The sequence below is a fragment of the Hemitrygon akajei genome, chromosome 4 (genome assembly GCF_048418815.1).
Source record: "Hemitrygon akajei chromosome 4, sHemAka1.3, whole genome shotgun sequence".
Classification (NCBI taxonomy): Eukaryota; Metazoa; Chordata; class Chondrichthyes; order Myliobatiformes; family Dasyatidae; genus Hemitrygon; species Hemitrygon akajei.
In genome coordinates, this window is record NC_133127.1 from 103831102 (window position 1) to 103844437 (window position 13336).

Here is a 13336-nt window from a genome sequence, read left to right on the forward strand (position 1 = left end):
GAGGTTCACAAGGATGATTCCAGGAATGAAGGGGTTAACATATAAAGAGTGTTTGGCAGCTTTGGGCCTGTGCTCACTGGAATTTAGAAGAATGCTTGGGGATCTCATGGAAACCTATCAAATGTAGATGAGGTGGATGTGGAGGGAATGTTTCCTTTGGTGGAGGTATCCAGAACTAGAGGACGCAGCCTCAAAATTGAAGGACGACCTTTTAGAATAGAAGTAAGGAGGATATTTTTTAGCCAAAGAGTGGTGAATCTGTGGAATGCTCTGCCTCAGACTGTGGTAGAGGCCAAGTCCGTGGGTATATTTAAAGCAGAAGTTGGTATATTCCTGATTGGTTGGGGCATCAAAGGATTTGGTGAGAGGGTAGGTGTATGGGATCCGGGATGAGCCATGATGCAATGGCGGAGCGGACTCAGTGGGCTTAATGGCCTAGTTCTGTTCCTAAGTCTTATGGTCTTATAAATGAAAAGCAGATAGACTTGAAGGAAAATATTATGCTGTTGATAGCTGTTTCTCAGATTTAAAAAAAACATGCTGCTAGGTTTACAAAAATATTGTGCTGTGTCTTGAGTGTGAATGTCATGAAGTTGCTATGTTTGCATGAGTAATGAGCTAACTTCAAAGCAGAAGGTTATGCCTTGTCAATTGCAAGCATAGCTAAACGTTTAAATGTGAAGTCATTCAATGCTGTCAGATACCCTATAGTGCTGAAGTAAAAAATAATTGTGACAAGAGTTTGATGGGACACAAACAAAAATAAACAAAGAAACTGGATCATTGTATATTACATGGAAGTGTAATTGATAAAAAGGTTTCTAAAAATGATCTCAGCTGTAAACCTGTAATATTAAGGTGATATGAGACAGATGATTCTGAATATTTGTATAAAGATCCTTTACTTGTACATGCACAAACAAGTATAATGCCCAGTGTTTCTAATTGTGAATATTTTGTTATCCTGCAGGTAATCAGTGGACATTTGGGCTGGGTGAGGTGTCTTGCAGTGGAACCTGGCAATCAATGGTTTGTTACTGGCTCAGCTGATAGAACTATTAAGGTGAAATTATAATTTAAAAATATTGTGGCAATTTGGGACTGAATTATTTTTCAGATCTTTCTCTTTGTTAACAGAATCAGTAGCCATCAAGCATTGGCACCATACCATATAGGGCTACAATTTACACCAGTTTTCCGGCATAGTAGCACTGTTGGTAATGCATTTCTTTAAGTAATGATATAATGACGTCCTTAGCACGCTCCAGGGTTTCAATGGTTTAGAAAAGGTAGTGAGGGGGTGTAAAAGAGGTGGAAGGGGTTGCATTAGAAATCAGAGAAAACGGCACAAATAAGTCAGAGAGCACGTTAATGGAGTTAATATGAGTAAAACTCAAAAATAAGAACATACCTTGCCTATAGGGACAGTGAAGAACAGATATGCAGATAGATTATGGATGGGAGCATTAACAACAGGGTTATCTTTGTGGGTGACATCAACTCCCACAGTGTAGACTGGGAACTCCTCAGTGCCGAAGGTTTAGATGGGTGTGTCCAAAAGGGTTTCTTAATGAAGTATATGGATAGTCCAACCAGAAAGCAGACCCTTATTCTAGGGTCTGGGCAGGTGATTGGCCTGTCCATGGGACAGTGACCTCCTTTAGCCATGAATAAGGATGACTGGATCTTGCAGGAAAGTATTAAAATGTGCAAGGGCTTCAGATAGGAGCTGGGAAAATTGTTCAAGGGCAAATCCACATCTGGTATGTGCACAGGTCAGGTATGTCCCAGTTAGAGGAAAGGCAAGGTATGATGAGAGGGGTAGTTAATTTAGTCAAGAAGAAGCAGGGAGTATTTAGGGTGCTTGAGGACTCTAAAGGAGCCAGATGGAAACTCCAGAAGGGACTTGGGAAAGCTAGAAGGGGTCATGAAAAGTACCTATCGAACAGAATTGAAGAGATACACATAAATCAAGAGCAAGTAGGCAGCTAAAGAAAGGGTAGGACCATTTAAAAATTAAGGCAACATGTGCTTAGAGGCAGAGGATGTAGATGAGATTGTAAATTGTATCAGTATTTAGTAAGTAGGAGGACATGGAGTGTGTTAAAATGCCAGGGCATTTCAAAATTAAGAAAGGAGTAGTGTTAGGTCATTTTAAATAACTTTGAAATAAATAAGTCCCCAGAGCCTGATGGAATGCACCATAGGTTACTGAGAGAGGCAAGAGATGAGATTTTGACCAAGATTTTTACATCCTCTGGCCACAATTGAGACCCTGGAGGACTGGTGAGTAATGATATTCTTTTGATCAATAAGAGGATTGGGGATAATCCAGATAACTAAATACAGGTGAGTCTCATATCAATGGTAGCGGAAACTAATGAAGAGGATTCTTAACGATAGGATTTATTATTATTTTGGGAGCATGGTCTGATTAGGGACAAGTATGGGTCAAGTCATCCCTAGTCATGTTCCCAGCATTTTTATTTCAATTTTTCTCCAAATTAACTCAATTTATTTTGAGTTATTCCCACAACTTTTGTAGCCGAAATTGTAATTTTGTAACGAGAGGGTATGTTTCCCTAATTTTACCTCATTAGATTAAATTGCAGAACAAACAAGACTGTTCTGGAGTTTGTCATTTTTTTTTACAAGATACAGAATCAGGTATTATCAGGGACCATGGCTGACTTATATAAAGTAGCTTTATTTTATAGTAAGAAAAATAATAGTGTTTTTGTTGCTTAGATCTGGGATCTAGCTAGTGGTAAATTGAAGCTGTCCTTGACTGGGCACATCAGCACTGTACGTGGAGTGGCAGTCAGTTCGCGTAGCCCATATCTTTTTTCCTGTGGAGAAGATAAGCAAGTGAAATGCTGGGATCTGGAATATAACAAGGTAAAAATGCTGCAGTTTTCAGTTTGAATTTAACTGTTAATACTGAATGCCTATTGTATTAATTCCTGAATATTTGAACATTCTTTTGCTGCTTATTCAGGTTATTCGTCATTACCACGGTCATTTAAGTGCAGTGTATGGGCTTGATTTGCATCCTACTATTGATGTCTTGATAACATGTGGAAGAGATTCAACAGCAAGGGTAAGTTGTTTTCTAAAAGTCCACACCTCAGTGAAGTGGATTATTAATCATGTTTGTCCAATCTACCTTATTAGCATTTATCGAAATGAAACTACATTTATTTATTTATTGGGATATAGTGCAGAATAGGCCCTTCCAGCTGCGTTACTCAGCAATCCCTAGATTTAATCATAGTCTAATCATGGGACGATTTACAATGACCAATTAACCTACTAGCTCGTACATCTTTGGATTGTAGGAGGAAACCGGAGCACCCGGAGAATATCCATACGGTCATGGGGAGAATGATCATACAGACAGTGGCAGGAATTGAACCTGGCTCACTGGTACTGTACTCTACTTTCTGGGACCCTGTTTCCTGCACTTTTTAAACAAAATGGGTTTGTGGGAGAATTTACAACATTACACCATTGTATGACTTTTTTTTCTAAATCAGAGGCATTTGGTGGATTGGACCAAATAAGATAAATAGTTCAGAAAAGCTGCCAGCCCAGCACCAAATCTCAATGGTACCAAAAAATGGAATATGGGCAATGTAGCTTCCACTGTATATTCCTATTAATCTAGTCTTCAATTTCATTGTTTCCAACTTTATTGTAATATATTATTGACTTTACACATTTAGTCAGATTTAAAACCAAGGAATTCTTCAAGATGATATTCAATGTTTCCTTTATGAATGATGAACAAGGCAGCAACAATCTGATTTATAGCTTTGGCCAAACAATAAATATCGTTACAATGCCCTTCAAAAGCAGCACGTTCTTATACTGGTATTTTTGGTGCAGGTATGGGACATTCGAACAAAAGCAAATGTACACACGTTAACAGGGCACACAAATACAGTAGCAACTGTGAAGTGCCAGGCTGGAGAACCACAGATTATTACAGGTAATGGCACTGTATGTGAATTTTAAATATATTCTTGCAATGAAGTAGGTTTATGCCAGTTCCTAGCAGAATAATCCCATCAGTCTCAACTCCCTGCACATCTCCCACACATACCTATCAATTCTCCTTTGATATGAGGTTGCTTTGACAAGTAGGATGAAAATAAATCCAAAGGGTTTCTACAGTTATATTAATAGCAAAAGGATAGTGAGGGATAAAATTGGTCCCTTAGAGAATCAGAGTGGACAGCTATGTGTGGAGCCAAAAGGGATGGGGGAGATTTTGAACAATTTCTTTTCATCGGTATTCACTAAGGAGAAGGATATTGAATTGTGTAAGGTAAGGGAAACAAGTAGGGTAGTTATGGAAACTATGATGATTAAAGAAGAGGAAGGACTGGCGCTTTTAAAGAATATAAAAGTGGATAAGTCTCCGGGTCCAGACAGGATATTCCCTAGGACCTTGAGGGAAGTTAGTATAGAAATAGTAGAGGCTCTGACAGAAATATTTCAAATGTCATTAGAAACGGGGATGGTGCCGGAGGATTGGAGTATTGCTCATGTGGTTCCATTGTTTAAAAAGGGTTCTAAGAGTAAACCTAACAATTATCGACCTGTAAGTTTGACGTCAGTGGTGGGTAAATTATTGGAAAGAATTCTTAGAGATGGTATATATAATTATCTGGATAGACACGGTCTGATTAGGAGCAGTCAACATGGATTTGTGCGTGGAATGTCATGTTTGACAAATCTTATTGAATTTTTTGAAGAGATTACGAGGAAAGTTGACGAGGGTAAAGCAGTGGATGTTGTCTATATGGACTTCAGTAAGGCCTTTGACAAGGTTCCACACGGAAGGTTAGTTAGGAAGGTTCAGTCGTTAGGTATTAATATCGAAGTAATGAAATGGATTCAACAGTGGCTGGATGGGAGATGCCAGAGAGTAGTGGTGGATAACTGTTTGTCAGGTTGGAGGCCGGTGACTAGTGGTGTGCCTCAGGGATCTGTACTGGGTCCATTGTTGTTTGTTATATACATTAATGATCTGGATGATGGGGTGGTAAATTGGATTAATAAGTATGCAGATGATACTAAGATAGGTGGTGTTGTGGATAATGAAGTAGGTTTTCAAAGCTTGCAGAGAGATTTAGGCCAGTTAGAAGAGTGGGCTGAACGATGGCAGATGGAGTTTAATGCTGATAAGTGTGAGGTGCTACATTTTGGTAGGAATAATCAAAATAGGACAGTCGGCCCTCCTTATCCACGAGGGATTGGTTATGGGACCCTTCGCGGATACCAAAATTCGCAGATGCTCAAGTCCCTTTTATTCAGCCTGTCTCAATGCGGTGGACTTTAGGACCCTGCAGAACCCAAGACCTTATTTAACCTGTCTCAGTGCAGTGGTCATTAGGACCCAGCGGCAGAGATCTGAATCCACAGTGTTTCTGTTCACGAAAATAATCACGATAACGATTGAAGACAAAGTGGAAATAATAAAGCGATCAAAAAGAGGTGAAACGCCATCTGTCATTAGAAAAGCGTTAGGCTACATTGGTCAACAATCGGAACAGTTTTAAAGCATGAAGTGAGAAAGGCTGTGCCCCGATGAAAGCTACAATTATTACTAAGCAACGCAGTGGTTCAGTTATTGGATTTGGGGGTTTTGGGTTTTTGATCCTCCCATCAACCCGGCACGGTGGAGAGCGCACTTGATAGCGGTCTGCCACTGGATCGAACTCGCGAACTTCCCGAGCCCGGCGCTGAAACATGCGTTCTGCAGTGTTTTATATGCATAGAAAGGTTAAATACATACTATATATGAATGCAAATGTTTGACTGAAGCTAAATAATACTAGATGTACCTGTTCCGACTTACTTAGTAAGAGAACTTAGGATTTTTTCGATCCCGATCCACAATAAGCCACGCACATCCTCCCGTATACTTTAAATCATCTCTAGATTACTTATAATAATTAATACAAAGTAAATGCTGTGTAAATAGTTGTTATACTGCATTGTTTAGGGAATAATGACAAGAAAATAAGTCTATGTGTTCGAACAAGAAGATTCGCGGTTGGTTGAATTCGCGGATAAGGAGGGCCGACTGTACATGGTAAATGGTACGGCATTGAGGATTGCAGTAGAACAGAGTGATCTAGGAAAAATGGTACATAGTTCCCTGAAGGTGGAATAACATGTGGATAGGGTGGTGAAGAAAGCTTTTGGTATGCTGGCCTTTATAAATCAGAGCATTGAGTGTAGGAGTTGGGATGTAATGTTAAAATTGTACAAGGCATTGGTGAGGCCAAATTTGGAGTTCTGGTCACCAAATTATAGGAAAGATGTCGGCAAATTAGAGAGAGTACAGAGGAAATTTACTAGAATGTTACCTGGGTTTCAGCATCCAAGTTACAGAGAAAGGTTGAACAAGTTAGGTCTTTATTCTTTGGCGCGTAGAAGGTTGAGGGGGGAGCTTGATAGAGGTATTTAAAATTATGAGGGGGATAGATTGAGTTAACGTGGATAGGCTTTTTCCATTGAGAGTAGGGGAGATTCAAAGAAGAGGACATGAGTTGAGAATTAAGGGGCAAAAATTTGGGGGTAACACGAGGGGGAACTTCTTTAGTGGTAGCTGTGTGGAACAAGCTTCCAGTAGAAGTGGTAGAGGTAGGTTCAATTTTGACGTTTAAAAAATAATTAGATAGGTATATGGACAGGAAAGGAATGGAGGGTTATGGGCTGAGTGCAGGTCAGTGGGACTAGGTGAGAATAAGCGTTCGGCACGGATTGGAAGGGCCGAGATGACCTGTTTCCGTGCTGTAATTGTTATATGGTTTCTTTTTGTATTACTCTAAATAATTATTTATAGAAATCAATTAACCAATTTCCAGTGACATCATCGTCGAGAATGGCAGCTTAAGTTACTAGCTCCTCCGGAAAAACGCGTTAACCCATCAAATATAATATTTTTCAAAAAATATTTGAACTGAAACGAGGGGCAAGAATGGGGAAAAAGAATGGAGATAAAAAAAAGCGACACTGCGGAGCCTGCGTCTGAGAGGAGCGCAGCGAGCGGCTCTCCTACCCGACCGCGTGCTAGTGAGGCGGACGCTGGGCCTCATTCAGGCGAAGCGGCAAATATCTTTGAAATCCTGAAAGAAATAATGGAGGTCCAGAAAGATATAAAGCAGCAGCTCCGTGATATTAAGTCAGAGCTCGCCAGCGTCAATCAAAAAATAGCGGTGGCAGAGACTCGAATTGAGAAGGTGGAAGATCGCGTTCAAAATGTGGAACGGATACTGAGTAAGACAATAAAAATATTAAATCACCAAGAAGGTAAGCTGCTTGACCTGGAGGGAAGATCACGGCGGAAAAATATCAGAATCTACAACGTTTCTGAAGGAGTGGAGGGCTCGTCTATGACGGAGTTTGTCGCAAAGTTACTGCAGGACGCGCTGGATCTTCCCCCGGCTATGAAGCTGGAAGTCGAAAGAACCTACCGCGCATTAGTCCCGAAACCTACCCAGGATAGAAAGCCACGCTCAGTAATAATTAAGTTCCTTCGGTACAGCACCAAGGCGGAGATTCTACGAAGGGCCTGGGGTAAGAAGAGAGTGTTTTTAGAGGATAAATTAATATATTTCAACCAAGATTACCCCCCTGCGGTCCTCCAGAAACGCAAAGAATACTCCGGTAAAGCGAGTACTAAAGCAAAATAAGATTAGATTTCAAACTCCATACCCTGCTAAACTTTGAGCGTTTTATGACAACGGGACGCAGTTGTACCAGACAGTGGAAGAGGCGATTACAGACATGAAGGCCAGAGGGTTGCCCGTCAGCGTGACCAAAACGAAGGAAAGCCTGGCTGAGGAATTAACCCGCTCCGCTTGGGAAATAGTGCAAGAATCGAGAAGGCAGGAGACGGGAGGAGGCCAAGAGAAATATATCAGGAAGAGACCGGGAGTTTCCCAAAGACAGTCCTCACCCCCTTCAGAAGAGCCATAAGGTTTGGCTAACTTTAAAAATGTTGAGAAGCTAAACGGAAGGAAAAGTACACGGTGATATACCTATCTCGAGAAATACTTATTATAATGTGGATTTTATATTACTTAGTTGTTATTCTTTATTCGCTCACTTACTCCTTTTTCCCCACCAAAATGAGAATATATATGTATGTGTGTGTGTGTGTGTGTATATAGGAGAAGTACACAGGGAAATCTTTTCTGTGTAATGGATTTGTTCACTGACTTTTATGAATACTGCAATGGGGGCCCTCAACTCACAAGTAGGAAGGGTTATCCCCCACAGCTAGACATTTCCTCTAGCTCAACGCAGGGTCATCTACCAGAGACCTCAGCCTTGGGAATCACACGTTCGTTGCCATTTTTGTTATTATTTGCGTCTCTTGGTTCTTATTTGATCGATTATGTTTTATTTTAATTTCAATGATACAGTGACAGATAAATACAGATGGCTAAGGACAAGATAAAATTCATTTCTTTTAATGTCAATGGGCTATTAAATCCAATCAAACGTAAGAGAATTTTATCCAAAAAGAAAAAAGGAACAAGCCCATGTAGTATATTTCCAGGAAACTCATTTAAGTGATAATGAGCATAAAAAACTAAAGAGAATGAGCTTCACTAATCTGTTTTTCATAGAAACATAGAAAATAGGTGCAGGAGTAGGCCATTCGGCCCTTCGAGCCTGCACCGCCGTTCAGTATGATCATGGCTGATCATCCAATTCAGAACCCTGTACCTGCTTTCTCTCCATACCCCCTGATCCCATTAGCCACAAGGGCCATATCTAACTTGCTCTTAACTATAGCCAATGAACTGGCCTCAACTGTTTCCTGTGGCAGAGAATTCCACAGATTCACCACTCTCTGTGTGAAGAAGTTTTTCCTCATCTCGGTCCTAAAAGGCTTCCCCTTTATCCTTAAACTGTGACCCCTCATTCTGGGCTTCCCCAACATCGGAAACAATCTTCCTGCATCTAGCCTGTCCAATTCCTTTAGAATTTTATACGTTTCAATAAGATCCCCCCCTCAGTCTTCTAAATTCCAGTGAGTATAAGCCTAGTCGATCCAGTCTTTCTTCATATGAAAGTCCTGCCATCCCAGGAATCAATCTGGTGAACCTTCTCTGTACTCCCTCTATGGCAAGAATGTCTTTCCTCAGATTAGGGGACCAAAACTGCACACAATATTCTAGGTGTGGTCTCACCAAGGCCTTGTACAACTGCAGTAGAACCTCCCTGCTCCTGTATTCAAATCCTTTTGCAATGAATGCCAACATACCATTTGCCTTTTTCACCGCCTGCTGTACCTGCATGCCCACCTTCAATGACTAGTGTACAATGACACCCAGGTCTTGTTGCATTTCCCCTTTTCCTAATCGGCCACTGTTCAGATAATAATCTGTTTTCCTGTTCTTGCAACCAAAGTGGATAACCTCACATTTATCCACATTAAATTGCATCTGCCATGAATTTGCCCACTCACCTAACCTATCCAAGTCACCCTGCATCCTCTTAGCATCCACCTCACAGCTAACACCACCGCCCAGCTTCGTGTCATCCGCAAACTTGGAGATGCTGCATTTAATTCCCTCGTCTAAATCATTAATATATATTGTTTACAATTGTAAACAATTTTCTCCTCATATAAATCAGGACATAGGAGAGGAGTTGCTATTCTTATCTCAAGTAAGCTAAATTTTGAAAAAGTATTCGAAATGGGAGATAAAGAGGGCAGATATATTCTGGTAAGGGAGAATATAGAAGGCAATTCAGTTACTCTATTGAATATGTACGCACCCCCAGGAAGTGATATTGGTTTCTTTCAGAAAATTACTGATATTATGGTAACGGAAACAGAAGGTCTCCTGATATGCAGGGGAGACTTAAATTTACAATTACAACCAAACTTAGACTCTTCCAATAGAAAAACCTATGAAACAAAATCTTTACATAAGAAAGTTAATACACTTTTTGAGGATGTTGGTTTAATTGATATCTGGAGGGACCTTTTCCCTGACAGAAGGGATTACACTCATTATTCTGCTCCCCATTCTGTATATACAAGAATAGACTATTTCATAACATTTGGAAAAGACAAAGCCAAAATAAAAACCTGTGGAATTGGGACAATAGACGTAAGTGACCATGCACCTATATATTTATCTGTTGATTTTGACCTGCAACCAAAGAATACTACTTGGAAACTAAATTCAAGTCTACTCAATGATCCGTATTTTAAGGAACAAATTAAAAAAGAAATTGGTCTCTACTTAGAATTTAATGATAATGGAGAGGTTTCACCTCCCATTTTATGGGATACTCTGAAGGTGGTTTTAAGAGGGAAAATTATAGCGATATCTTCATATAAGGAATAAAACATTAGAGATTACAAAATAGGTTGAAGGAACTAGAGAAAAAACACAAATTGAATTTGGCACAGGATACATTAGGGGAAATTAAAAGAATTAGGAATGAAATAAATAATTTGGCTACGCAAGAAATCAAGAAAAACTTAATGTTTCTGAAACAGAGACATTATGAAAGTGGATTGAAATCTATGAAAATACTGGCGTGGAAACTGGTAAAAAAGCTAGCAGAAAATACAATTCATAGAATTAGGGACCCAAGAACGAAAATGATAAAAAATAAGCTAAGTGAAATTCAAGAAGCTTTTGAAAAGTGTTTTACAAAACTCTATATTGCAAAGTTCCAGGGGGAAGCATAACCCAAATTGACACCTTCTTGAATTCTCTAGAGTTACCCACTTTAAGCGAAGAACAAAATAGAACGATGACTGCTGACATAACTGAAGTTGAATTAAAATCTGCAATTAGTAGGCTTAAATTAAGCAAGTCACCAGGATCAGATGGGTATACGGCAGAGTGGTACAAAGAATTTAAAAATGTTAATTCCTATTTTACTCCCCACATTGAACTGGGCTCTAAAAAAAGGCACAAATGCCACCCAGTTGGAAGGAAGCGATCATCTCAGCTATACCGAAAGAAGGCAAGGATAAAATGGAATGCGGGTCATTTAGACCAATATCCGTTCTTAATGTAGGTTATAGTTTATTTACCTCCATCATGGCCAAACGATTAGAGGAGTTTCTACCCATACTGATACATAATGATCAGACAGGTTTGATACAACGCCAGACACAAGACAATATACGAAGGACACTTCACATTATGGATCATATACAAAAAAATAAAATCGAAGTAATAGTGATAAGCATGGACGCTGAAAAAGCATTTGATTCGGTTAATTGGAATTTCCTTTACAGAGTTGTACATGGATTTCGTTTCCAAGACAATTATTAAAACTATACAGACACTATATGACAATCCTACTGCTAGGATTAAAATCAATGGATATTTATCAAATAGTCTTACCCGAGAAAGGGGCACGAGACAGGGTTGTGCATGGTCACCGCTACTCTTCGCGTTATATCTGGAACCATTAGCTCAATACATCTGACAAAATGAAGGTATCAGGGGAATTACTATTGAAGGGACAGAGCATAAATTGGCTTGTTATGCGGATGACATTTTGATCTATCTGGGGCAACCAACATACTCTTAACCTAAATTGATGCAGTCCTTTGAACAATATGGTCAATTATCAGGATATAAGATCAACATATATAAAACCCAATTACTTTCATATTACTATAGCCCACCAAGAGAAATTGAAAGTCAATACCCCTGGGCATAGCACACAGAGTCTTTCAAATATTTGGGCATCATTATGCCAAAAGATTTGGCAAAATTATCAGAATGTAATTACCAGCCTTTATATAAAAAAATTAAGGAAGATGTGGCAAGATGGAACCTGATTCCTTTTTTCAGTCTCAGTTCAAGGATTGAGTCTGTTGAAATGAATATACTGCCCAGACTGTTATATCTCTTTCAGACCCTACCAATAGAGATTAATCAAAATCAATTCAATGAATGGAACAAGATGCTATCAAGGTATATTTGGCAGGGTAAAAGGCCTAGAGTTCGTCTCAAAACTTTGCAATTAGCAAAGGAAAAGGGGGGATGGGGCTTACCTTCTCTTAGAGATTATTATTTTGCAGCACAGTTGAGAGCTGTGATATGTTGGTGCATCCCATCATATGACGCTCAATGGAAAAACATTGAGGAGCAGGTACTTCCCATCCCCATACAAGGAATTTTGACTGATGACAACCTGCAAAGGTACATAAATACTATTGATAACCCATGGGTGAAATTGACTCTTAAAATATGGAAAACTACTATAAAAGAATATAATCTAGAGGGAGATATTGCAATTCTTAAATGGTGTGCATATGACTGGGATTTTACGCCAAATAAATTGGATGCTAGATTTAAGGACTGGACAGCTAAAGGAATAACAGTTCTTTGCAACATAATGAAAGAAGGAACACTATTCAGTTTTGAAATGCTTGAAGAGAAACACTTATTAGAAAAACAAGATTTTTATTGGTATTTACAGATGCGACAATATGTTAATAAGACGCTTAAAAATGTAACTAAGGCAAATACATGCTTGATAGAGCTCCTTAGAAAAGCATATAATTCAGAAAATGGTAGTAGAATCATTTCAAGCATGTATAAGGGGTTGTCAAATCTTAAAACACATTCGACTTCATACATTAAAACAAACTGGGAGAAGGAAGGAGGGATAATTATATCTGAGGAAGAATGGACAATAATATGGAGATATCAATGGAAGTGTACCAGTTCACAGAAATGGAGGGAGTTTGGATGGAAAAACTTGATAAGATATTTTATTACACCCTCTCAGAAATCCCATTATGATAGTAACCTCCCTGTTAGCTGGAGAAATTGTGGAAATCAAAATGCAAATCACTATCATATTTTTTGGGACTTCCCTGTTATCAAAAACTATTGGAGGGGGATACACAATGCCCTACAAGACATCTTTAAATGTGAAATGCCCTTGGAGAGTAAGACCATATACCGTAGATTCCGGACTACAGAGCGCACCTGATTAAAAGCCGCTGGCTCTAATTTTAGAAATAAAATCAATTTTTTACTTGTACAGGCCGCACCGGATTTTCGGCCGCAGGTGTCCCACGTTGTAATATGAGATATTTACACAGAAAGATATTACACGTGAGGATTTTTTAACTTTTAATTAAATCCATATGGTAACAAACAAATATATATTGCAAATGCTTTTTTTCGAACCGTGCCTGTAATACGGCTACTTTTAAATATACATACGTATCGGTAACACAAATTACGTTGCATATACTTTTTTACTGAACAGCACGAACAACATTCCAATATCTCCTAGCGACTGGTAAAAATAT

At 39.2% G+C, this 13336-nt stretch overlaps 1 protein-coding gene across 3 annotated transcripts in view; it reads left to right on the forward strand.

Annotated features, from left to right (window-relative positions):
• plrg1 (pleiotropic regulator 1) overlaps positions 1-13336 on the forward strand; it is a 103406-nt gene that overhangs the window by 60879 nt on the left and 29191 nt on the right. For all 3 annotated transcript variants that reach the window (XM_073043146.1, XM_073043147.1, XM_073043148.1), the window contains 4 exons: positions 971-1063; positions 2749-2898; positions 2999-3100; positions 3889-3991. In XM_073043146.1, coding sequence (XP_072899247.1) covers positions 971-1063; positions 2749-2898; positions 2999-3100; positions 3889-3991 — 448 coding nt within the window. The remainder of the gene's footprint in view (positions 1-970; positions 1064-2748; positions 2899-2998; positions 3101-3888; positions 3992-13336) is intronic.